This window comes from Podarcis filfolensis (genome assembly GCF_964270895.1).
Source record: "Podarcis filfolensis genome assembly, chromosome: 16".
Taxonomy (NCBI): Eukaryota; Metazoa; Chordata; class Lepidosauria; order Squamata; family Lacertidae; genus Podarcis; species Podarcis filfolensis.
The window spans coordinates 40,794,595-40,820,405 of record NC_139620.1 but is presented as its reverse complement, the minus strand read 5'-3'; the positions used below and the strand labels follow the sequence as shown (position 1 = coordinate 40,820,405).

General features: G+C 45.3%; 1 protein-coding gene across 1 annotated transcript in view; it reads left to right on the top strand.

The window, feature by feature from the left end:
- Positions 1–25,811, top strand: part of LOC310750941 (uncharacterized protein) — a gene marked incomplete at its 5' end in the record, with an annotated part of 126,323 nt that overhangs the window by 11,202 nt on the left and 89,310 nt on the right. The window contains one exon of the mRNA XM_083589334.1: positions 2,141–2,632. Coding sequence (XP_083445460.1) covers positions 2,141–2,632 — 492 coding nt within the window. The remainder of the gene's footprint in view (positions 1–2,140; positions 2,633–25,811) is intronic.

Sequence of the window (25,811 nt, the reverse complement as noted above, 5' to 3'; positions counted from 1 at the left end):
TTTTGTCACAAAGTTCCAAGTGGGACATAATACTGAGCATGACCATCTCCCTCTAACTTTAGTGTTTGAAGGCCCGCCTTTTGAAAAACCCATTGCCAATCCACAATATACTCCCAGGGTGAATTTGGGTATACCAGCTCCCAAAAGAATTAAATGGTCCCCCATGCTGAATGCAAACTTAATCCTCCTCCTTCAATCAGTGGAGCTAAAGAATATACATTCTGCTATTGTTTTGACTAACTCCACGGCTGTGGTCCTAGAGCTTTTTAAGATACTTATAGAAAAGCAGAAAACACAATTATCATCTGCAATACAGAATACAGCCACAAAGAGGGTGCGGGATCTAGCAAGCTGATTTGATGCAGAGTGCGGACAAACAAGGAAGCATCTGAGAACAATTTATCGCAAATAAAAGAATACTGGGGCACCCCCTTTATTTACCACATATATTGTTATGTACTGAAGTTCTCACCCTGGGCCAGCAGGGGGATACTGTAGATAGTTATGCAAATGAAGGATCGAAAGTGACGTTCAGTGATTGGATAGTTTGTATGCAAATGAAGGGTCGAAAGTGACGTTCAGTGATTGGATAGTTTTAGAAAATGGCAACAGTTACATTGTTCTGGAGCTCTATATAAGCAGGCTGACTGAGCTCCTCAGCCAGTTCTGTTCCAGCTTACAAATAAAGAGCTGCTTTGGAAGAATCGCTGTGTCGTCTGATATGTTCGCCCACAACTTAACACTGGCGACGAAGGTGGGATCGATGGACATCACAGCACAGCCAGATACGGCCATCCTCTGAACTGAGCTGAATCACTGAGCGAAATCACTGAACAGAACCAATTCAGAGCTGACTGTTCTGGCTAGAGCACGGTGTTCCATCCATCGCCCTTCACGCCGGCATCGGAATCATGGCTTCACTTGTGCCTCTACCGCCGTTTGCGCCAGCCTCTGAATCATGGGACTCCTACCTCGCTCGGTTCGACTGCTACCTCCAAGCCAACGAGCTGACAGCAGTATCACAGGAGCGGAAGTGGGGCCTATTCCTCAGCCTCTGTGGGCCTGAGGTGTTTGAGACAGCCCAAGCATTGGTTGTGCCTGAAGCAGTCCAGGCAACACCATGGGACACGATCCAAGAGAAGCTCCGCAACCACTAGGCGCCAAAGCCATCCAAGATTGCTGCCCGCCATGCGTTTTACCACCGGAACCAGGCAGAGGGGGAGTCAATCAACAACTACACCACCGCCCTCCGACAGGCTGCAATGCACTGCGAGTTCCGAGACTTAGACGATACCCTGATGGATCGAATTGTCTGCGGGGTCCGGGACATCCATCTGCAACGGCGTCTCCTCGCCAAGCCAGCCCTCACGCTGCAGAAAGCCATTGAGGAGGCTGTGGCCTCGGAAGCTGCCGAACGCTCCGCCCAGGAGATCCGCAAGGCCAGCAGCCCGCGTCTTGCTAGGAAGCCATTTCCAATGCATCACAAAGAGGCCAGCAGTGATGAGGCATCCTCCAGTGAAGACGATGACGTGCACCAGACAAAGCGGGAGCACAGGAAGTTCCAACAGAAGTCCAAGGGCCAACTGGAATGTGCCGGCTGCGGAGGCAACCATTCCTGTGCCAAGTGTCGATTCAGAGACGCCATCTGTCGGACGTGTTCCAGAAGGGGCCACATTCCTAAGGTCTGCCGTTCGGCTCCGTCTTACACACACCCCTTCACCAACTCACAAGTCCAAGTCTTCACTCCAGTCTGCCAAGGAAAGCTGTTTCGCTCTCACCAACTGCCACTGCCTGTCTGGAACCACGATTGGCCAAACTGACTCGCCTACGCGACGCAAGCTGAACGTCACAGTGCTCATTGAAGGAGCTCCATCTGACATGGAGATCGACACCGGGTCTGCCCTGTCCATCGTGTCTTGGAGCACCATAAAAAGTCTGGTACCCAGAGTGTCCAAAAGGCAACTCGACTCTCACCGCATACACCTGAGAGTCTACCAGGGAAACGACATTCCCGTGCTAGGCGTTGGCCAGTTCCAGATCGCCTTCAAGGATTTTTCGGGCCTGCTCCGACTGGTGGTGGTCGAAGGTCAGTGGCCAAGCCTCCTAGGGCTAGACTGGTTTGATGCCCTCGGCCTGGAAGTCACCAGCATCAACTGCATCGCTAACGCAGAGACTGAGGGTCTGGTCAAAGACTTTGCCGAGGTTTCTGAAGGCACTTTGGGGCAATATACAGGTACGCCCATCTCCTTTAGCCTTGATCCACAAGTCGCCCCCATCAAGCTACAGCCACGCCGGGTTCCCTTTGCTCTCAAGGCTAAGGTGGAAGAACAACTGGACAAGCTGATCGCCCAAGGAGTTTTGGAGCTGGTTGACCATGCCAAGTGGGAAACCCCCATCGTCACGCCTGTCAAGCCAGACGGGTCGGTGAGAATCTGCGCTGACTACAAGTGCACGATCAACAAGGCACTTCAGCAGCACGCTTATCCGGTTCCTGTTGTCCAACACCTGCTGCATTCCCTGGGTGAGGCAAAGGTCTTCGCTAAGCTGGACCTTGCCCAAGCCTATCAACAACTGCCCGTCAATGATGCCACTGCTGAAGCCCAGACAATCGTCACCCACCGAGGGGCATTCCGTTGTCGCCGGTTGCAGTTCGGGGTGAGTGTGGCTCCTGGCATCTTCCAAAGCCTTATGGAGCGCCTCCTGCAAGGGCTTCCGGGTGTGGTACCATATTTTGATGACGTCTTGGTGTCCGCAGACTCACACCAGCAGCTGTTTGAGCGCCTCCGTGCCGTGCTGACCAGGTTCCAGGAGGCCGGACTCAAGGTAAAGAGGGAGAAGTGCCAGATCGCTGTTCCACAGGTGGAGTTCCTGGGCTATCTTATTGACGCCTCCGGCCTTCACCCAACCACATCCAAGATCCGTGCTATCCAGCAGGCCCCCATCCCAAAGAACAAGACGGAGTTGCAGGCGTTCCTGGGGCTGCTGAACTTTTATAACATGTTCCTGCCCCACAAAGCCACGGTGGCTGAGCCTCTTCACCGACTCCTCAGCACAAAGACGCCTTGGTCCTGGGGTCATCGGGAGACGGCGGCCTTCAACGCAGTCAAAGCTCTCCTTTCATCGGACAGTGTGCTGGTACAGTACAGTGAAGCCAGGCCGCTGGTCCTTGCCTGCGACGCCTCACCTTTTGGCATCGGCGCTGTCCTTAGTCACCGTTTTCCAGATGGAAGAGAAGCACCACTCGCCTACTTTTCCAAGATGCTATCGCCAACGGAACGGAATTACAGCCAGCTCGACAAGGAGGCACTGACACTTGTGGCTGGAGTGAAGAGGTTCCATGAATACCTCTATGGCAGGACTTTCGACCTCATCACCGACCACAAGCCGCTCCTGGGCCTCCTCGCCGATGATCGACCAACTCCACCGGTCCTCTCACCGCGCATGCTGTGATGGACTGTTTTCCTGGCTGCCTACAACTACCGGCTCATCCACCGCCCGGGGAAATCAATGGGCCATGCCGACGCCCTCAGCCGTTGCCCTCTTCCAGCGTTTGTGGAAGACCCAGCTCCTGCTTCATCGCTCCTCCTGATTGAGGATCTTCCGGCAGCGCCTGTATTGGCTGCCACTGTGGCCTCTGCATCTGCCCAGGATCGCACCATCAGCCATGTGCTCAACTGGGTGTGGAGGGGGTGGCCACAAGGGCCTTTTGCATCAGAGTTCCAGCCCTTCGCAATAAGACAACATGAACTCTCGGCTCATCGTGGCTGTCTGCTGTGGGGAGACCGCATCATGATTCCCCAAAGACTCCGTCAACGTGTCCTGGAGGCTCTGCACATTGGCCACCCGAGGATCGTCAAAATGAAGGCGTTGGCTCGGTGTTACGTCTGGTGGCCTAACATGGACGATGCCATCACTGCCTGGGTGTCCGCCTGTCAAGCGTGCCAAGAATCAAGGCCTGCACCACTGGCAGCTAAGGGACACACCTGGGAGACGCCCAAGACACCCTGGTCGAGGGTGCACATCAATCTGGCTGGCCCCTTTCACAGCCAGACCTTTATGGAAGTGGTGGACGCCTATTCCAAATGGCTGGAAGTAGCCCTGATGCCCTCCACCACTACCGAGGCTGTCATCCGGGTGCTGCGAGACCTCTTTGCGATGCATGGGTGTCCTGATGTCCTTGTCTCCGACAACGGACCGCAGTTCACATCAGGCATTTTTGAACGGTATCTTTTGGGACTGGGCATCTGCCATGCCCTAACGGCACCATTTCATCCATCCAGCAATGGGCAAGCAGAGAGAATGGTGCGCTCAGCAAAAGAGGCACTGGCGTGCCTGGACCGGGGAGATTGGCACGAGCGGGTCGCCGAATATTTGTTTGTGCAACACATCACCCCTCATGCGGCCACAGGGCGGAGTCCTGCTGAACTGCTTATGGGCCGCTGCCTCAGGTCCCCGCTCGACCGGCTGCACCCGGACTTTTCCATGGCCGAACCCCCAGGCTGTGCCAACGCACCACGGTCATTTGTTCCAGGAAACCAGGTCTTTGCCCGGAACTATGTGGGGGACATTCCTTGGGTGCCAGCCACAGTAGTGGGAGTCACTGGACCTCGCTCATACCAGGTGGCACTCGAAGACGGACGCTTGTGGCGCCGGCACATAGACCAGATTAGGCGCAGGGTTGGGGACTTGGACACTACCGTGGTGCCCCCAACTGCGCTCGTGGCTCCGGAAGAGACACTTACAGATGGTGAGGCTCCACCTCTCTCGCAAACTGCCAGCGTGGAGCCGAACCAAGCCACTTCAGAGGGTCTGCCAGACTTACCACAGGCTCAGACCACTCCACTTGCGGAGGCTCCACCCACAGCAGCGGATCCAGGGGACTTGATTTCAACGCCACCTAGGGTCGCACCACAGCCTCAGCAAGAATTGTGTGGCCCCCCGGACTTAGCTACCAGTCCCCGGCGGTCTGGCAGAGTTTCCAAGCGCCCAACTTATTTAAAGGACTATGTTGTTGGACATGTATCACTGTTGGTCTAAGTATGTGAAATGTAACCGATATGCTTTTGTGCCTAATTGAACCATTACGTATAGTGCTGTATATCAGGAAACCATTACGATTGTAACTAACGTCTTATCTCGGTGGGGAGGGGTGTTATGTATTGAAGTTCTCACCCTGGGCCAGCAGGGGGATACTGTAGATAGTTATGCAAATGAAGGATCGAAAGTGACGTTCAGTGATTGGATAGTTTGTATGCAAATGAAGGATCGAAAGTGACGTTCAGTGATTGGATAGTTTTAGAAAATGGCAACAGTTACACTGTTCTGGAGCTCTATATAAGCAGGCTGACTGAGCTCCTCAGCCAGTTCTGTTCCAGCTTACAAATAAAGAGCTGCTTTGGAAGAATCGCTGTGTCGTCTGATATGTTCGCCCATAACTTAACATATATCTCCATAAGACGGAACTACAAACAACTATTAAAGAAGAAAAAGCAAAAAGCCGAGCGAATTGCATGGCAAAGCCTGGTCAAGGCTTCACACGAGAAAGACCCAACTTGCTTTTGGCATACCATATCTGGCCTACTGGACCAGGAGTGTAACAGACCCATTTGTACCGTTGAACCCCAAGAGTGGATCTGATACTTTCAATCATTGTTTTATGATAAGGAAGCTCAGTTTAACAAGCCAAGCGTTCAACCAGAGGTTTCACCTCACTGACCACCTGTAACCACAGAGGAAGTAGAGAATTTGATCGCACAGCTAAAGAACAACAAGGCCCCTGGCATAGATTATATTCCCACAGAACTTCTGGAGACCAACACTGGGGGTGGGCCCCCCTGCTGGCAACAATATTCTCCCACATTGATTCAACTGGCCAATTTCCCGAAGGGTGGGCCAAGGCGATAATCATCCCAATTTATAAAAAGGGCCCCACATCGGACCCGGCGAGTTACAGACCTATTAGTCTTTTACCTATACCTAGCAAATTATATGCAAAACACCTCTATATCAAATTAACCAGTTGGATGGACACTGAGGCTATCTTGGCGGAGGAGCAAGCTGGATTTAGGCAAGGCAGATCTACCATAGATCACTGTTTTGTCTTAGCACATCTTATTGACAAATGCGCCAAGAAAACCCGTGGGGTCTTATATGCAGCCTTCATTGATTTGAAGGCTGCCTTTGATTCAATTTCACAAGTAAGACTCTGGGCCAAATTGAATACATCCAGTATAGATAAAAGATTTAAATTTAGATTGGATACTATAAATGTATGTTGGAAAATTTAATAAAAAATTAAAAAAGAAAAAAAAGTATAGATAAAAGATTATTATTTTTGTTTAATGGCCTATATAAAGATACTGTGTTGTACGTAAGATCCTCCACAAATGGCCAACTCATAGGCCCTGTACCAGCCACTAAGGGGGTTAAGCAAGGCTGCATTTTAGCCCCAGCATTATTTAACCTATATATCAATGACATGGTTAAAAGCTTAACATCTCTGGAGTTCCATACTCCTAAATTGGCCACAAAACCAATCTCAGTGCTCTTATATGCTGATGATGCAGTCCTCCTATCCTGAACAAAAATAGGCCTAAAAAGGTTGATAGGAGAATTTTCAGCATACTGCAGGAGAGAACAGCTGGTGGTAAACTATCAGAAAACCAAAGTCATGGTTTTCGCAAGGAAACATAGATTACATAGCTGAAGCATGGACAATCACCCAATTGAGCAGGTTAAAGCCTTTAAATACCTGGGCATAGTCTTCCAGTCATCGGGGTCATAGGATGTACACCAAAAATGTGTTAAAGAAAAAGCAGCCCAAAGTGCTAAGATGCTGTCCCGTTTTTTCCATACGAAGGGTGGCAAATACATCCCAGCAGCCCTAGAAGTTTTTCAAGTTTTTCTTTGGCGCAGATACTTTACGGGGCCCAAATTTGGACAGGTAATCATTGTAGCATTCTTGAAACTGTCCAATCCAAATTTTTAAGGAATATTTTTTTTCTGTACCACCTTGTGTCCCAAATGCAGCATTACAACTGGAGGCAAGTCTTCCCTCTGTAGAAGCTCGGTCCTGGCAAAGAACTCTTAATTATTGGCTCCGTCTAAATCTAAATCCTCCCGGTCTACTGCCCTTAGTGACACAAGACCCCCATAAAAGTGTGTGGTCCAAAATTGTGCACCAAAAATTCCTCTCCTGTGGACTCCACCCACATCAGCTTCTCATGATGGGCTTTATTAAAGCAAAAAGGCTAACTGGACAGCGTCTGAACGAGTTAGAGCAACAGAACAATCTGGCCATTATAAAGAACCTTTATGCCTTCCCCCCCCCCCTTCTCAATTTGATTCCCTGGCACCATATTTGTATAAATTAACTATCCCAAAATACAGACGTGCCTTCACACTGGCCAGATTGGATGTGATGCCCTCTGCCGTACTTGAGGGCAGATCCCAAAAGATTCCAACTGAGAAACGACTCTGCCCCTGTGGAGATGGCAATCTGGAAACAGTGGCTCATGTTCTCCTGTCCTGTCCCCTTTATAAAGATCTGAGGAATGAGATCATCATGCCACTCCTGCTTACCATCCCAGGCCGCCCATCTGAGGCCACACTGTTCTTTCTGTTATCAGATCAAAAGGATCAGACAACAGCAAAGGTTGCTAGGTTTATCAAAGGTGCAATGAGGCCACTATCTGAACAATAATCTTGACCATTTGATTGTCCTTTTTACCCATAGTCTTTTTAATTGTATATATTGCTTGTTTTATGTTGCTATGGCCGTTGGCTAATGAGAATAAAGTTTATCTATCTAAGCTTCTTCCAGCCCCTGCAGGCAACACCACTGACTAGGATAAGCCTTTCTCAACCTTGGGTCCCCAGATGTTCTTGAACTACAACTCCCATCATCCCTGACCACTGGTCATGCTGACTAGGAATGATGGGAGTTGTAGTCCAACAACATCTGGGGACCCAAGGCTGAGAAAGGCTGGACTAGGTAGACCAATGGCCTGGTGTGGTATAAGCAGCTCCTTAAGACCCAAAGGGAGAGATGGGATTTCATTTTTTAAAATATTTATGATTTTCAATTTTATACATTTCAATAATTTTACAATCATTTTTACATTCCAAAACTTGACTTACTTCCCCCTCTTTCTGTGGTTCTTAAATTTATTTTTAATATTTTCTGCATATCCAAATTAACTTAATTTGCTCATTTATTCATCTACTTTAAATATATACTCTGATAAAACTGCAGGTTATTACAATAATCCTTTCAATGCTCTTATCTGTTTACAGTTTGTTTGTAAATATTCAATAAACCATTTTCATTCTTTTATAAAAAGCTTGTTATCTTGATTTCTTATTTTTTCCAGTAAGTTTCACCATGTTCCATAAGTTTTTGTTTCCATCCTTCTTTTGCTGGGACTTCTTCTTCTTTCCATTTTTGGAGAGATGAGATTTCAACCCTTGTTTCGTGGACCAAAGTCCAGCCTTCAAGTCTGAGGCAACCTTTGCCAAACACCTGCTTGCTACATACTGCTGCCCCCCCCCCCACCTGAAGGGTTTCTCTTCTTTTTCCTTGTGCATAAGCTCAGGCAGACAAGGGAGGGATGGGAGAAAGGCACCAGTCATGGGCGCAAGCAGATTGCTTTGGCTTAAGGAACAGACGTTAGGTTTTCTCATTAGCATGGAGAGCATGAAGGCCTCTAGCTGGAAGGCCAAGAAAGTGCTGTATCTTCACACAGCGGAGGAAGGTGGCCTCATCCTGCCCTCAGCGCTCAGAGGAAAAGAAAGAGCCTTGTGACTGACTTGGATCTGCCATTAAAACATGGAGAGACCCTAATTAGAAAGAGAAATATTTGTTTTTAAAATGGACTGTCAACCAGCAAACATTTTTTAAAAAGAATTACTGGTAATTAACTATCAGCCATCTAATTTGGCTGATTTAATTCAAACTCATCTTCACTTTGCAACTTCTCTGTGCAGATGCCCCTCTGAGATCCTGAGGAAGCAGAAGGTCAGAGGGCTGGGGGAGGCACAACGCTCAAGCGCTTCCCTCCCCTCCTTTCCGTCTTCTTGGGAGGGGCTCATAGTTGCCACAAAGCCGTGGACTGGAGAGTTTCTCAGAGCATGAACACAGCGACAGCTCTTATAGCATGGTCCAGTGCGGCTTCCTTGCAGAAATGTTGGAAATGGACCACACTAGTTCAGGAGTGTCTTTTTGCATCTGTGACCTAGGCCCGTGACCTCACATTCCCAGGCTGGGGAGAATACCTGCCAGCTGTTCTTGAAGGGCAGACGCTTTTGCTGCACTGAGGCCAGAGTCACTGCAGAGTCTGTCCAGGGATGGAATTTCCAAAGGTGATTAATCCACAAAGCCCCCATTATTACCTTACAGCAATGTGCTCAGCAGCCGGCACCTTCCCCACCCTGCTTGGGATAGCAACAACTGAGATTTGCTTGCAAGGGATGGCAAGGCATATCATTTCTCCCTCTCTCTCTCTCTCTCTCTCCAGCCACTGATCTGGCTGCAAATCCAGAAGGGGGAAGGGCTGGGGAGGGTGCTGGGAGGATGGAGGGGGGTGTCTGGGGAGAGGAGGCTGCGTTTGCAGCAAGAGAAGGAGAAGAAACTCCTTTGCTGGAAAGGCTAGGAGCTCATTTACATACTCCTAGCTTAATTCTCCTAGGGTATGCAAATATATGCAAAAAGCAATCCAGAGAGAGTCAGAAATAGCAGAGAACATTAAAATCACCCTACTTGAATATTGTTTTATGCAAACGATCTACGTGCGCAGTGTGTCATTTATTTAAATAGAAGCAATGTCAGCATGCCAGTTATTTACCCTTCCAACCATCTTAGGGGGCCTTTTTTCTTCCTCCCTTTTTTTAAATAACAAAAAAAAGGTATTGAAAACTTATCTCAAATAGGTGCCAGGATTGCAAGCAGTGGGAAAATGTTAAATGCCTTAAGAGATGCTTGGAAAGAAGGGGGGTGGAGACATGCCTCTATCGCCAGACAGTTTGGGTCAATATGATATAAAACTACAAAGACTCAACCCATAGACTTTGACACAGTGAATCTACTACTACTGTACTAATAATACCAATGTCATTCTTGCAAAGACAGGAGAAATAAGACTATATTAATCGCAAGAATAAAATGTCCATATTCACATTGTGTCCATTCACCACACATTATTCCTGCAAGATGAGCACCTGGAGACAGGTGAGCCCCTTGCAGGAGCTCTCAGCAGGTAGGAGCGTGTGCAGGGAGTGGGTGGGAAGCATCAAGGCAGGAGGGGCCTTTGACCACCCGCACATGGACAGGGGAGGTTCATGGGGTTTCTATCTTATCTTTAAAAGACACCTGAAGGCAGCTCTGTTTAGGGAAGTTTTTAATATTTAATGCTGTATTGTTTTTAACACTCAATTGAGAGCCACTCAGAGTGGCTGGGAAAACTCAGCCAGATGGGCGGGGTATAAATAATAGATGATGATGATGATGATGATGATGATGATGATTATACTGCTCTTAAAACCTTCCTCCACCTCTTCCTTCTAGCTGGTTGTTCAACCATCTTCCGTCTCCTTATTATATAACTTTGTTACCAGTCCTAATTTTAACAACATCCTCACAACCCCTTCAATAAAATTAAGAGCGCAAATAATTCTTAAAAAAAGAAAAAAAAGAAATTGCATTTAATATACGTATCCAGAATTGTATTGATCTTAACATAAGCCTTCCCTCGGAAGGAGTGAGCACCCTCACGCCTGGCCACGGCCACTGGAGGAGGCTGTGAGCAGAAGGAGCCCAGGTTGAGCTTGGAGGGTCCCCAGTTCCGAACGCCCAAGTGGGTTGAGCTGGAGCTGGAGGGAGCCTGTGCTCACCTCTCAGGATAGATCATAGAATCATAGAATCATAGAGCTGGAAGAGACCACAAGGGCCATCGAGTCCAACCCCCTGCCAAGCAGGAAACACCATCAGAGCACTCCTGACATATGGTTGTCAAGCCTCTGCTTAAAGACCTCCACCACACTCCTTGGCAGCAAATTCCACTGTCGAACAGCTCTTACTGTCAGGAAGTTCTTCCTAATGTTTAGGTGGAATCTTCTTTCTTGTAGTTTGGATCCATTCCTCTGTGTCCGCTTCTCTGGAGCAGCAGAAAGCAACCTTTCTCCCTCCTCTATGTGACATCCTTTTATATATTTGAACATGGCTATCATATCACCCCTTAACCTCCTCTTCTCCAGGCTAAACATGCCCAGCTCCCTTAGCCGTTCCTCATAAGGCATCGTTTCCAGGCATTTGACCATTTTGGTTGCCCTCCTCTGGACACGTTCCAGTTTGTCAGTGTCCTTCTTGAACTGTGGTGCCCAGAACTGGACACAGTACTCCAGGTGAGGTCTGACCAGAGCAGAATACAGTGGCACTATTACTTCCCTTGATCTAGATGCTATCAATAGGAGTATAGCATCTAGATCAAGGGAAGTAATAGTGCCACTGTATTCTGCTCTGGTCAGACCTCACCTGGAGTACTGTGTCCAGTTCTGGGCACCACAGTTCAAGAAGGACATTGACAAACTGGATGCCAGACCTGGTCCACGGGGGCTGAGGGGCTGGCTTCCTCCCACCCACCCACCAATCACAGGAGCTGACGAAGGGCACCTGAAGAGGGCACTGAGGTCTGAGAATGAACACGCACTTCATGATAGCTCAGAACTCCTGGTTCAAGCCTCAGCATCCTTCAGATTTGGCCTGCTTTCAGGCAGTCCTTTCCAGACTGCTCCACAGCAAAGCTCTTTGAGACATGGAAGCTGGTGGCTTTGCTCAGATGCCCACATTTTTGGGGGGGGGGAGGAACTGTAGGCGCCTCTCTGGGGCGGTGTGTGAGGGAAGTGCAGGCTTTAGATGCTGCAAGTGCCCTGGGAAATGGAGGGACTTTCCAGTGAAAGATGGACACCCCGTAAAACTCCTCAGAAGGATAGACTGACCTGACTCTGTAAGATGCAAAGAGCCAGAATGAGCTATAGAGGGGTGGGGGGTGCGCGCATGAGCACACACACACACAGCTCAGGGCTCATCAACAGGGTTCTCTTCTCTCCTTCATCTCTCTCCACACCTCTGGCCAAACCATCCTCACACATCTGGTGAAGGCAGAGGGACAGGGATTGTGTGTGTGCTTTGTGGGGGGAGAGTCAAGACAACTTCTCCCATGGGATCAGGAAGGGCAGCCAGAGGAGATGACAGCTTCCCCAAAAAATGTGCTCGCTGGAGGCGGTTTGCGTGTCTTTTCAGGAAGTCTTCCAAGGAGCTCCTCATGCGAGCTCAGAGGGGAAGGGGGCAGGTCCTTCTACTGAGGTTCCCTCAGTTTGCACATCAGCATTTAGCACCCCCAAACGCCAGAATGATGTCCCCACTGATTTGTAAAGCAGCATCTTCAAGGACCCAGGAGTGCGTCTCAAGGGTGTGAAAAGCAACTGGGGGAAGGGAGAGAGAGGCCAGCAAGGGCCTCTTGCTTTGTCCCATTTTTAAATGTTGTTCTGCTTTTGCTCTATTTTTAGGGTGACTTTATATTAATCGTTGGTATTATTATTTCTACCCTGATAGTTCTGCTCATTTTGAAAGAGCCCCTGGATGAAGGGGTGGGGCGGTTTTGGAGCACAGAAGTGTTCAAAGCCCATCCTCAGCAGCGGCCCCCTCCCTTTCTCTCCCTAGCTCTGCTTTTCCATTCCTTTGCTTCTCGGCTGCCCTCCTCTTCCTTCTTGCATCTTGGAGGGGTGTGTTGCAGCATACCCTCCAAGTGTCCTATTTTAAGTCCTGCTTCTACTGGAGAAGAGCAAACAGGGCTGTACAAAAAGGTGGCTGAGATTTTTTTGGCAGGGGAAGGTAACCTGCACCATAAACCCCTTTCAAATGCAAACCTGCTCTCAGGGGAGACTGAAGATGGTGGGCAACACAAAGAGAGGGTTCAAAGGGACAACTTTTTTGCTGCTGAAATGTAACACACAAATCTGACTTGAGCAAGTTTCACAGGAGGCCCAGGTAAGTCGGGGGGGGGGCTTTGCTGCTGCTGTCCCACCCCACCCCGCAAGGCTTGCACAGCTACTGGTCTGAAGCTGAGGACCTGGTTTGGCCCAGCACTTTGCCAGCAGCAGCCCCTCGTTAATTTTAAATGTTACCATCCAGCTGCCAGACTATTTGAGTGATTACAGCTGGGGAGGAAATGTCTGTACAAGGCATCTTTCAATCAACCTCACAACCCTATTTTTATCATCCTTTCTAGTAAAAGCTCATTAGAGAGACAGCCTCTCTCCCTTCCTCCCTCTCTCTTCCCCCTTTCAAAAGCCATCAGTGAGTGAAGCTGAAGTTGCTTCTATGGGACTCCGATAGGGAGGGGTGTTTAGGCTTGCACCATTTAGGAGGCCAGGTAAACTGGCAATACAGAAGTTGGAGAAAGCAGACTTGTGTGGTGCCAAAACCTGCCTCCCATTTTTTGAAACACTTCCTTCCTTGCAAAAGAGGCTTCCATGTTTCTGTGCTGTTCTCTTATCATTGCAAGAGGGCAGGGGTAATTTGTGTGACTGTCTTTCTAGGAAGCATTTCCTAGCACTCCTTGCAGCCTCCCTGGCTGTCCACCTTTCCTTGTCTGAAAAAGCCTCATGATCAAACAGCTGCCTCAGTAGGGGCTTCCCCTGAAGCCTGGGACCCAGGAAGGCTGCAAGGGGTCATGGAGAAGAGACCCATCAGTGGCTTCTAGTCATGATGGAGGCTCTGCTTGGCATCCATAGTTGGACGCAGAAGTGCTTCTGAATCTCAGTTACTGGAAAACACAGGAGGAGAGAGCATTGCTCTTCTGCTGGAATCCGGCTTGTGGGTTTCCCATCTGGTTGGCCACACTGAGAACAGGATGCTGGACTGGATGGACCACCGGCCTGATCCTGCAGGCTCTTCTGGAGGGCTGCTGCTGAGGTGATTTGTAGGATGAAATGACACACCACCATATTATTATTAGTAGTAGTAGAAGTAGTAGTAGTACCTCACCCATCTGACTGGGTTTCCCCCGCCACTCTGGGCGGCTTCCAGCAAAATATAAAAACACAGTAAAACGTCAAACATTAAAAACTTTCTGATAAAGGGCTGCCTTTCAGATGTCTTCTAAAAGATGTGTAGTTCTTTATCTCCCTGACATCTGATGGGAGGGCGTTCCACAGGGCAGGCGCCACTACCGAGAAGTCCCTCTGCCTGGTTCCCTGTAACTTTGCTTCTCACAGTGGGGGAACTGTTAGAAGACCCTCAGAGCTGGACCTCAGTTTGTGCTTGGAAACATACTGGGAGCCAATGTAGGTCTTCCAGGACCAGTGTTATGAGGTCTCAGTGGCCGCTCCCAGTTGCCAGTCTATTTTTTTTTTAAGAAATATTTATTAAGATTTTACAAAAACAAATATACAAAAACACCTAATAAAAGAACAAAAAAATAAAAATAAACACACAGAAAAAATAAGAAAAATTAAAAAAAATCTTTTTCATAACTTAAAACTCATTTGCTTGTTTCTTTGACTTCCTCACACCTCCCCTTCTTGTATTCCCATTTAAGTAATCAAATCAGCAAATCCTTACCCTCTTTCATTTATCTTATCTCTATAACTTAACATTTTATAACTCAATATTTTCATCCATTATCAATTCATTTTTGCATATTCTTATTAACTTTGTTACTAATACCTCTTACTTCCAATCCAATATCATTTTAATTATGTTTTTACCTATTTATACCCTTTTTCCATATTCTTAAAGCATTACAGCTGGAAACCACTTAATTTCTATCCAACATCATTCTAACATTCATTAATTTTACAGTATTTCTGTAGATAGTCTTTAAATTTCTTCCAGTCTTCTTCCACCATCTCTTCTCCCTGGTCTCGGATTCTGCCAGTCATTTCTGCCAATCCCATATAGTCCATCACCTTCATCTGCCATTCTTCCAAAGTGGGTAAATCTTGTGTCTTCCAATACTTTGCAATAAGTATTCTTGCTGCTGTTGTAGCGTACATAAAAAAAGTTCTGTCCTTCTTTGGCACCAGTTGGCCAACAATGCCCAGAAGAAAGGCCTCTGGTTTCTTCAGGAAGGTATATTTAAATACCTTTTTCATTTCATTATAGATCATTTCCCAGAAATTCTTGGGCACGTCCACCAAAGGTGAAAGAATGTACCTTCAGTTTCTTTACATTTCCAACATTTATTATCGGGCAAATGATATATTTTTGCAAGCTTGACTGGGGTCATGTACCACCTGTATATCATTTTCATAATATTCTCTCTTAAGGCATTACATGCTGTAAATTTCATACCTGTGGTCCACAACTGTTCCCAGTCAGCAAACATAATGTTATGTCCAACATCTTGTGCCCATTTAATCATAGCAGATTTAACCGTTTCATCCTGTGTATTCCATTTCAACAGCAAGTTATACATCCTTGACAAAATCTTAGTTTTGGGTTCTAACAGTTCTGTTTCTAATTTTGATTTTTCCACCTGGAAGCCAATTTTCTTGTCCAAATTATATGCCTCCATTATCTGATAATAATGAAGCCAATCTCGCACTTTGTTTTTTAGTTTCTCAAAACTCTGCAGTTTTAGTCTATCTCCCTCTTGTTCCAAAATTTCCCAATATTTCGGCCATTTGGCCTCCATATTGAGCTTTTTCTGGGCTTTTGCTTCCATTGGTGACAGCCACCTTGGGGTTTTATTTTCCAATAAATCCTTATATCTTATCCAAACACTGAACAAAGCTTTCCTGACAATATGGTTCTTAAATGCTTTATGTGCTTTAACCTTGTCGTACCACAAATATGCATGCCACCTGAAAACATTGTTAAAACCTTCTAAGTCCAAAATGTCTGTGTTCTCAAGAAGCAGCCAGTCTTTCAACCAGCAGAATGCTGCTGATTCATAGTAAAATTTAAAGTCTGGCAGGGCAAATCCACCCCTTTCCTTTGCATCAGTTAATATCTTGAATTTTATTCTGGGCTTCTTGCCCTGCCAGACAAATCTAGAGATATCTTTCTGCCACTTCTTGAAACAATCCATCTTGTCCACAATTTGCAGTGTTTGAAACAAAAACAGCATTCTAGGCAATACATTCATCTTTATAGCTGCAATTCGACCCAACAAGGAAAGCTTCAAATTTGACCAAATTTCTAAGTCTTTTTTCACTTCCGTCCAACATTTTTCATAATTATCTTTAAATAAGTTCCCATTTTTTGCTGTCATGTTAATCCCCAAGTATTTCACTTTCTTGACCACCGTCAGACCTGTCTCATTCTGAAACCTCTCTCTTTCAATCGGTGTTAAATTTTTCTCTAAAACCTTAGTTTTTAACTTATTCAGTTTAAATCCCTTCCAGAATTTTATTGCAGACTTCCTTCAAAGGTTGTAATAACCACTCTTTCAAAGATCTATAATATCTAGAAGTCAGCCCATCCGGTCCTGGAGATTTGCCCAACTGCATATTTTGAATGGCACCTTCTACTTCCTGTTCAGATATTTTATAGTTCAACATTAATTTACTTTCTTGTGAGATTTTTTGTAATCCATTTGTCTTCAAAAGTCGGTCTATGTCCATTTCTTTCTGTGGCCCTTGTGAGTATAATTGTTTAAAATACCTCTGGAAACAATTTCTAATCTCATTTGGGTTATGTATGTTCTTTCCTTCCACTTCTAAATTTGTAATAGTATTTAATTTTTGTCTTTTTTTCATTTGCCAAGCCAACAATTTCCCACATTTATTAGCTGATTCAAATGTTTTTTGTCTCATTTGTTTAATTTTCCATTCTATTTCCTGATTCATCATTTCCATATATTGTACTTGGTATAGTTTTATTTCTCTCAAGATCTCCTGCGACTTTGGTTTTGCCCTCAATTTCTTCTCACTTTCTTTTATTTTCTCCAAAATTTTCTTTCTTCTCATTTTGACTTCTCTTCTTTATTGCATTCTGTTGTATCAAAAACCCTCTCATAACAGCTTTGCTTGCGTCCCAGATTACTCTTTTTTCTACATTAGTGTTCATATTTATTTCAAAATAATCTCTCAAAGTTTTTTGGGCCTTTTTATACACTTCTTCATCTCCAAATAAGGTGTCATTCATCCTCCATCTGAAGAAGCCAGTTGATATTTGCTTCATCTCCATCCTTACAGCATTATGCTCGGAGCAAGTTTTTGGGCAGATTTCCACTTTATCTTTGGTGCCATTCGTCTAGTTACCCATATTTGGTCAATTCTAGTCCATGTCATCTTGGCTTCAAAAAAGAAGGTTCCCTCTCTTCCCAAGGGGTTCTTTGTTCTCCAAATATCCACTAAGTCCATATTGTCTGTCATTTCAAAAAAAGTTTTTGGTAGTCTACCATCCTTGGTAACTACCTGTCTTTGTGCCTTGTCCATGTTTGTAGATACAACTCCATTCATATCCCCCATCAAAATCAGATTGTAATCCAAATAGTCCAATAATGTCTCGTGCAACTTTTTAAAAAATTCAGATTTCCCCTCATTCGGTGCATAAATTCCTACGATCAAAAATTTCTCTCCTTGAACTTGAATTTCAATTGCCAGGAATCTTCCTTGTTCATCTTTTAAAATAAATTTTGGTAATAGTCTCTCCTTTGCATATATCACAACTCCTCTTTTTTTAACTTTGTCAGATGAGATAAACTCCTGTCCCAATCTCTTATTGATAAGTAATTTCCTGTGTAACCTTGTTACATGAGTTTCTTGTAGACAAATCAAGTCCAATTGTTCCTTTTTTAATAAATGAAAAACCCTTTTTCTCTTCCGAGGAGAGTTAAGACCGTTGCAATTCCAACTTAAAAGTTGCAGAGCCATGATGGGGTTACTTCGCTTTGCCTCCGACTGCACCAAGTGTCTGTTCTTGTTCTGTCAACGGTGTCTCTTTCTCTGGGCCGTGCAATCCAAAAGATAAGTTTGCTATATCCAGTATTCCTTTTTCCAGTGCTCTTGGCTCTTCTCCAGATTCCACTTCTTTTTGTAGATCTTCTCCGTGGTCTTTCAGAAACCTGTCTTTTTCGTTGACTGATCTTATTTTTATCTTTCTTCCTTTGTATTTAAAAGATAAACCTTGGGGAAATTCCCACCTAAAGAGAATTCTATTTCTTCTCAACAGGGCCACTAAATCTCCGTACTTAAGCCTTAAGTCCAAAAGATGTTTTGGAATATCCTTAAATATCTCCACTCTTGAGTCATCAATTTCCAAAGTTCTTTGATACTGCAAGTTCAAGATTTTATCTCTCTCCTCTTTTGTTCGAAAGGTAATCAAGCAATCCCTCACCTTGTTCCTCCTTTGTCCTCTTCCGAGTCTGAATGCACTCACTATCTTAAATTCTTCCTTCCCCAAGTCCTGTTGCCAAAAATCTGTAAATTCCTGTGTAAGAAAATCAGCCAGATTATCTTTCTCACGTTCTGGTACAGCCCTGATTCTTAAATTTTTTTGTTTCTCTTTCAATTCAATCATAGACAGTGTCAAACCGTGGTCCTCCAATTGCTTATATACTGGTGGTATCTTCTCTTGAGTAGCAGTTGCAATATCTTTTGCTTCTTCAGCTATCTTTCTGGTCAAAGCAGATTCCTGTAATAATTTTTCAATAGACTGTGTATTGGTATTCACCTTCTGTCCCAAATTATTAATACTTGTAGTATTCAAATCAATTTTAACTGATGCTTCAGCTACTTGTTTATTTGTCTCAGCTACCTGCTTAGCTAGGTTTTCCAAAGATTCATTAATTTTCCCAAGTGCTTGTGCCAAAACGTCTTCGGACGACATAACTTTTGGTTTGACCTGTGGAGGGGCAGCCCCTGATGTTCCAGATGCTCCAGATGTTGAAGCCCTTCGCTGCTGCGCAGTATCTGTCCGATATTGTCTTCCAGACCTAGTAATCTTTTCCTGCGCCAGCTCTAACTTTCCTCTCCCATCTGCCATAACACTCTCATGAAAATCCAAGGCCAATCCCACGGTTAGAGATTGTTTTGAAAAGGAATTTTCCTATAGTCCAGTTGTTATTGTAGCAATGTCAAACCTCCTCTAGGGGGACACAGTAACAACCAAAGCTTACAACTTTTAAAGACGAATATAGTCCTTATGAGTCCCCCAATTCACTGAAAAACAACAGTTTCAGGCCACTTAAACAGTTACTTTAAAACCAGGAGAAGTCCAGTAACACTGTATCTCTTTTTTGCAGAGCAAGTCAAAAGTCCTTTGCTTACCGATAGGCTTTCCACCGAACGGCTTTCCTTTTCTAGGGGCAGTCCGTTCCCAGGTTTTAGACAGCAGATTTTAGCTTCCTTTTCCTCTTATTTTTGCAGGTAAATACACCTCAGACTTTCCCCCCTCCTCTCCTGCAAACTGGAGGGGAGACCGCTTTCCTGATGTTAAGATTTAAGTCTTTTTCCAAAACGTCCTTTCAAGTTTCCGCTTTACAGTCTCTTTGCTTTGATCTGTTTACAATAAGGGAAGGCAGACTTCCTGTTTATACCTTCCCGCTTCGGTATCAAATTAACTTGTTCTTTTAAATCCAATTTAAATCCAATTTAATCCTACTCACGGGTAGTTACTTTCAAGTCCAATTGTCCCAGGAAAAAGTCAGCGTTCTCCGATAACAGCTGTGCGGCTTCACTCCGTGGAAGAAGCAATCGACTCTCAGCACCGCGCTGCTCACCCCGTCCCGCTCCGGAGCCCTTAAAAAAAGGGTCCCTTTGCAGATTGGGGGGGCGCAAATGGTGCCCGCAGAGTCCCCACGTTCACAGGCTTCCCCTGCCTGTGATTTTTAAAGGGTCCCCGCTTTGCCGCAGTGGTAAGACCCGATCCCACAGAGCTAGTCCCTACAAGACTCAGAGGGAATCCGCCATTAATTGATTGCGCTGACCCGGAAGTCCCCCCCCCCCCCCCCCCGTTGCCAGTCTAGCTGCCACATCCAAAGACCCCCTCAGCCAAAAGTACAGTAAGCACAAAAAAATGCCTGCAGTCCATCCAAGATAATTTTCCTTAAATGTAATTTCTCTTCTCATTAATTGATGGAGAATGATGGGCAGGTGGGTGGCAGGAGTTGAGGATGCAAGAAAAATGTCCAGCCCAGCACTATTGATTACGGAGTTACATAGGCTCACTTGGAACCTCCTATAAGGCTGATGCAATAGGGTGTGTTACATTTTTTCAAATTCTGAAAATGAGAGGTGTAACATGACTTGGGAATTCAAAAGATATTTTGGTTAAATTCATATAATTTAATTAAGCTTGGTAGTAAAATTGCATAGAAATCATTAAAATGATAGCCAAGTCCTTGCAGTTATATTACTATTTACTTACTTACTTACTTACTTACTTACTTACTTACTTACATTGGTTGACATTTTCAGAAGGTAAAATTAAAATTCTTTGGTTTCCCAAAAGCAGTTTATGTGCTTCTTCATCAAATGCAGACTTACCAAGCTAAATGTTGTGCAGTCACAAAAATAATAGCAGATTTGAATTCCTCACACCCCAAAACATATTTTTAAGACCCCTCACTGAAGAAATTTGCAAAAATTAAGTTTCACCCCCTAAAATCACCCCTACTGATACGTGTCACCTTCATGGCCTCTTCATTGGGGCCATGTGGTGTTAAAAACAATGAACTTGCCATCATCACCCACCTACAGGGAGAGGTGAGGATGCCGCTCTGAGATGCAAGTCGATGCCCCCCCCCCCCCCGCCAGCCCTGGGGACTGTAGCAACCCAGTTGGGGTCTGGGAAGGAGATGGCAGGAACACGGCTACCTCTTGGCCTCGCTGTTCGCTGGGATGCGGGCGGGCGGGGGTGCTTCAGCTGGGAACCTGGATGTTTATTCAGGGCAATCTTCGCTGCCGTAACCTTCCTGAACTACCGAATTCCTTTTAATTATGACTGACAGGTCATGGAAATTTGGGCCCTTGATTGACAGCTGAAGCCGCTCGCTTCCTTCCCACAATTCTTCAGTTCCCTTCCCATCACAGACATAATGTTGGCTACTTTTCTGGGATAAATAGCAGCCCTCCCCCCAGCCCACTCCCCTCCTTTGGCAAGAGTTCAACGCTTCATTCTTTTCGGAGGGGGCCCTTGGCAGCCAGAATCTGAAAGGCAGCCCCCTCTTCTTTCTCTCCCCTGCACTCAGCCCGGGAGGGAACCCTTTTGTGACTGAACAGACAAAGCCCCCTTCGCTGGCAGCTCTTTCTGGATTTCATTTGAAAACCATTTTCACCCCTTTGGAGTGAAATATCCTGGTTCTCCCCCCTCTCCTGCCTTTTCCGCTTAATTTCTTATGCTTAGCTGGGCCCTTACCTCCCCTAATATTTTAAGTCGTTGGAAAAACTCAAGGCACCTCCGGCTGAATCAAGGCATCAAGACTTTTGGGGTGGCTTTGAGTCCCCCCCCCCAACAATTCCTACAGGCCACATATAGTTCCTGCCTGCTTTATACTTTTGAGCACAAGTTCAGCTCTCAAGCCTTCCTTCCTTCCTTCCTTCCTTCCTTCCTTCCTCTTTCTTTCTTTCTTTCTTTCTTTCTTCCTCCCTCCCTCCCTCCCTCCCTCCCTGAACACACAGCGTTGTGCTGGGGTATCGTGCCAAACCCGGGCTCAAAATATGTAAAGAACATTATTTCTGTAAATACATGAAAACAGACCTTTCAAATGCCCCTATTTTCCAGGGGCAGTCCCGGATTTACAGAAGCCTTCCCGGTTTCTGATTTGATCCTGGAATGTCCCAATTTTCTTTAGGACATCCCTATTTCCATCAGAGAAATGTTGGAGGATATGGAGTTATACGACCCCCCGAGCCAAGGAGATAAGTAGCTATACAACCTTTAGGAGACATCTGAAGGCAGCCCTGGACAGGGAAGGTTTTTTATGTTTAATGGATGACACCTAAATAATAAAATAATAATAAATTATTATTATTATTATTATTATTGAATAGGACATCCCTATTTTCATCGGATAAATGTTGAAGGGTATGTGAAAGAACTAAGCAGATATCCACCTAAGCACTTCCGGAGATGGGGCAAACTGATTTTGTTTGCACTGTAATCTGTGGTTATGGCTCAAAATTCACACACTGAATGCATGTTAGGGATACTGGAGAAACTGTTTGGGCCTCAGATCAATATGCAAATCGAAACACAGCTATCCATTTTCACATAGCTCCAAATTTTGCAATATGGTTCTCCAACAAAGAAGCAGAGGGGGAAGCAAGTGTCAAAATGCCTGTCTAAGGGCTCATCCAGATTTCCCCTTGTCCCGTGCATAGAAAGCACAGGGCTGAGCAGTTTCCCCCTTGCCCCACTCCTTTCCTAGGGAAAACCCACCCTTCAGCTTTAAATCAGGGCAAACATCAACATAGAAGTTCCCACTCCCTGAAAGTTCTACGCAGTGATGCAGAGCCGGAGGACCTTTCCAACTCTACAAATCTACGATTCTACAATTCTTTGATTTCACAGCCATTTGGTGGACCTTTATAACAATCATAAACAAGTGTCCTCATCTGAACACTGGATCTGCCAGATATGGCTTTATATGGAAATCCATGTGACTTTTACCTCTACTAACCTTGTGGAACCTGCCCCAGCCTTTGCACATGTCTGGCGTTCCATCAAGCCACACTCAACTCCACTTTGATGGCGCTGAAAGAACCTTTGCTGGACTTCCCTTTCTTTGCTCTGCCTCCATGTTTCCGTGATGCATTCTTCTCTCATTTCATTCTAGGAAGGAAGGAAGGAAGGAAGGAAGGAAGGAAGGAAGGAAGGAAGGAAGAGCTTTAATGCAAATGTTGAACAAACAAATCCCAACATACAGAAGTGGGCCAAACTAAGCTGATAAAAGTAACTGAGATGAAGTGAAATTGACAGATTCATCGATCCCTACAATGAAAAAGAAAATATTCCAAGGCTCCCTGCTCCCTGCCATTGCAATGCAGCTCATTTTCTTGACATGTTACCATTGAGTCTGATTTTTATCTGGAAATTTTGCAAGCTCTCTGTCACACACACACTCAATCTCTGATGCATCACACTCACATTACGGGCACAACATCCAGAGAATACAGGGGCTGAGATGGGCCAGGAGGAGGCCAGTTATGATCCTGATGTGTGTTCAAGTCATATTTGACATTTGAAACCAATTTGTCACAATGTTTTTAGCACCAGCTCATGTTTTCTAGTGCTTACATCTGGCATAAACTGGGTCCAGCTCCACCCCATAAAAAGGGACCCCAGAGCCTCAAAAGCTTCCACAGGCTTGTAGCTTGGTTATTGATGGAGACTTGAGTTCTCCATTCTGTCAGTCCTTGGGAAGAACAGAGACTCCCCAGCATTTGGGCATTCAGGCACAGGGTTGGACCTTCTGAAAATGCCCCAGGGGAGAAACGCTCAGTTGCCGCTCCCAATTGGGTGCGGAAGCGCCTCTCCTCCTTTAGCGAATGCATCAAAAGTGCCTCTGTGGCTTGAGTGGCAGCTGCAATATGGCTGTCTAAACTCAAGGACAAAATTTACAGCTGTAAATTCTTCTCACTTCAGGGTGGTTAATTATCTTAATTACTTTTATTATCTTTTATCTTTCAGGATCCTAAATTGCTTATTTCTGCTTGTGTCGCCACAGGGTGTTGTTTTTTTCTTTTTATTGGTGCACGGCAAGAGAAGGCAGCAAGTATATCCATTTGGGTGTGCATGTGATGTGTCTGCCTGGGACACTTGAATGGGAGAACTTTGATTTATCACGAGGCTCCTCCTTGGGATTCTAATTGTGCTTTAAAAAGAGGGAAGGAAAGAAGGAAAGAGAGAAAACAAACTTTGGTGAAATATTGACTAGAGCGACAATAAGTGTCTCTCCTCATACCCCCCCACCCCCACTTGTCTTGCCCCCTGCCAGAAGCAGGAGCCCAAGGAGATGAGTTATGGCCACCACAAATGTCACTTCATCCATTCTGGAGGAAAATTCAACAGCTGTTTCATCCAAAGTAAATTGGCTAGTCTAAAACCAGTCTGAATGTGGACAAGGACCTCTGAAGGGGATTGTCAGGGGTGTGTGTGAAAGACACCCCCCACACACACACACATCAGACACCCCCCTCTCACTTCCCTTTAAGTCTGGTGGAATAGTGATGGTGCATCTATACTTAAACAGAATTAAAACTGGTTTATCAGCTGCTTCCCCTTCCCAGGAAGCTCCCAAAGCGGGCGAGGGAAGAATTCTGTCCACTTCAGGTCACATTTTAATGCAAATCTACCTCATTTGCACTCTTACAACAGTATGTGAACAGAAACACAGCTACACTTCAAAATTTGCACTTTTCTAAACTCAACTGATGCACACTGCGGGAACTGCCCATCTGTCAATCACAGGAGGTCAGGCACCCCATTTGTGAGAGCACATCCTTTGCAAGGCATTTAGCCTCTACAGAGGTGAAGAGATCAAATGCCCCCTCCCCTCTGGCAGAGTAAGCCCCCTTCTCTCGCCCTTCCCCTTTCCAAGTGAAAATGCAATGGAGCTGCTCTGATGCAGTATGCGAGGCACAGTCAGGACTTCCTTGCTAAATGGCATTTCTCTAGATGGAATGGTATTTATGGGGTTGCCAGGGGCAAGCGGGGACTGAATCACACTGACCCATTTGTGGCACAGAAATGTAGTTTTTTTTCAGTCCAGAATTGTCCATTCTCATCTCCAGCATGCTGGTTTCACTCTAGATTCTCTCTTTTTAAAAAATAATATTTTTTATTGAATTTCAAAAATATAAACATACAACATAAAACAGTACAAAATCCAAATATCAAGATTACAGTGGTACCTCGGGTTAAGTACTTAATTCGTTCTGGTGGTCCGTTCTTAACCTGAAACTGTTCTTAACCCCATTAGCACCACTTTAGCTAATGGCGGCTCCTGCTGCTGCCGCGCCGCCGGAGCATGATTTCTGTTCTCATCCTGAAGCAAAGTTCTTAACCCGAGGTAATATTTCTGGGTTAGGAGAGTCTGTAACCTGAAGCGTATGTAACCTGAAGCGTATGTAACCTGAGGTACCACTGAACTCTGAATCTCCTGACTTCTGCCCCATTCCTTCCATGGGTCCTTTTGATTCTATTTTCACCTGCATATCAGTACTTCTAAGTTATCTATAAGTCCTGTTACATTACCAATGTATTTAAAATCCTGCTAATATTTTGACCTGTTTACAATAATTTTGTATATACATTATAAACATTTCCCATTCTTTTAAAAAAATTCTTGTCTTCTGGATTCCTGAGCTTCCCAGTTAGTTTTGCCATTTTGGCAGAGTCCATCAACTTGATCTGCCATTCTTCTCTGGTTAGGGCTGTCTCTTCCTTCCATCTCTGGGCTATTAACATTCGAGCGGCCGTTGTAACATACATGAACAGTTTCCTCTGGTTCTTTGGAATCTCGGTACCTATAATTCCTAATAAAAAAACTTCCGGTTTTTTAACAAAAGTTATTTTGAACATTTTTTTCATTTCATTATATATCATCTCCCAGAATGTTTTAGTTGTATTACAGGTCCACCACATATGATAAAAGGTACCTTCTTTTTTTTACATTTCCAGCATATATTGGTACTTGTTCTATACATTTTTGCTAGTTTTACCGGGGACAAATACCACCGGTACATCTTCATATTTTTCCCCCAATAAAGAACATGCCGTAAATTTCACTCTAGATTCTCAATCCTGCCGTAAACAAGGCCAATACATGTTTGAAAACCCTCCCCTGGATTTTTGCCTTTTCCTC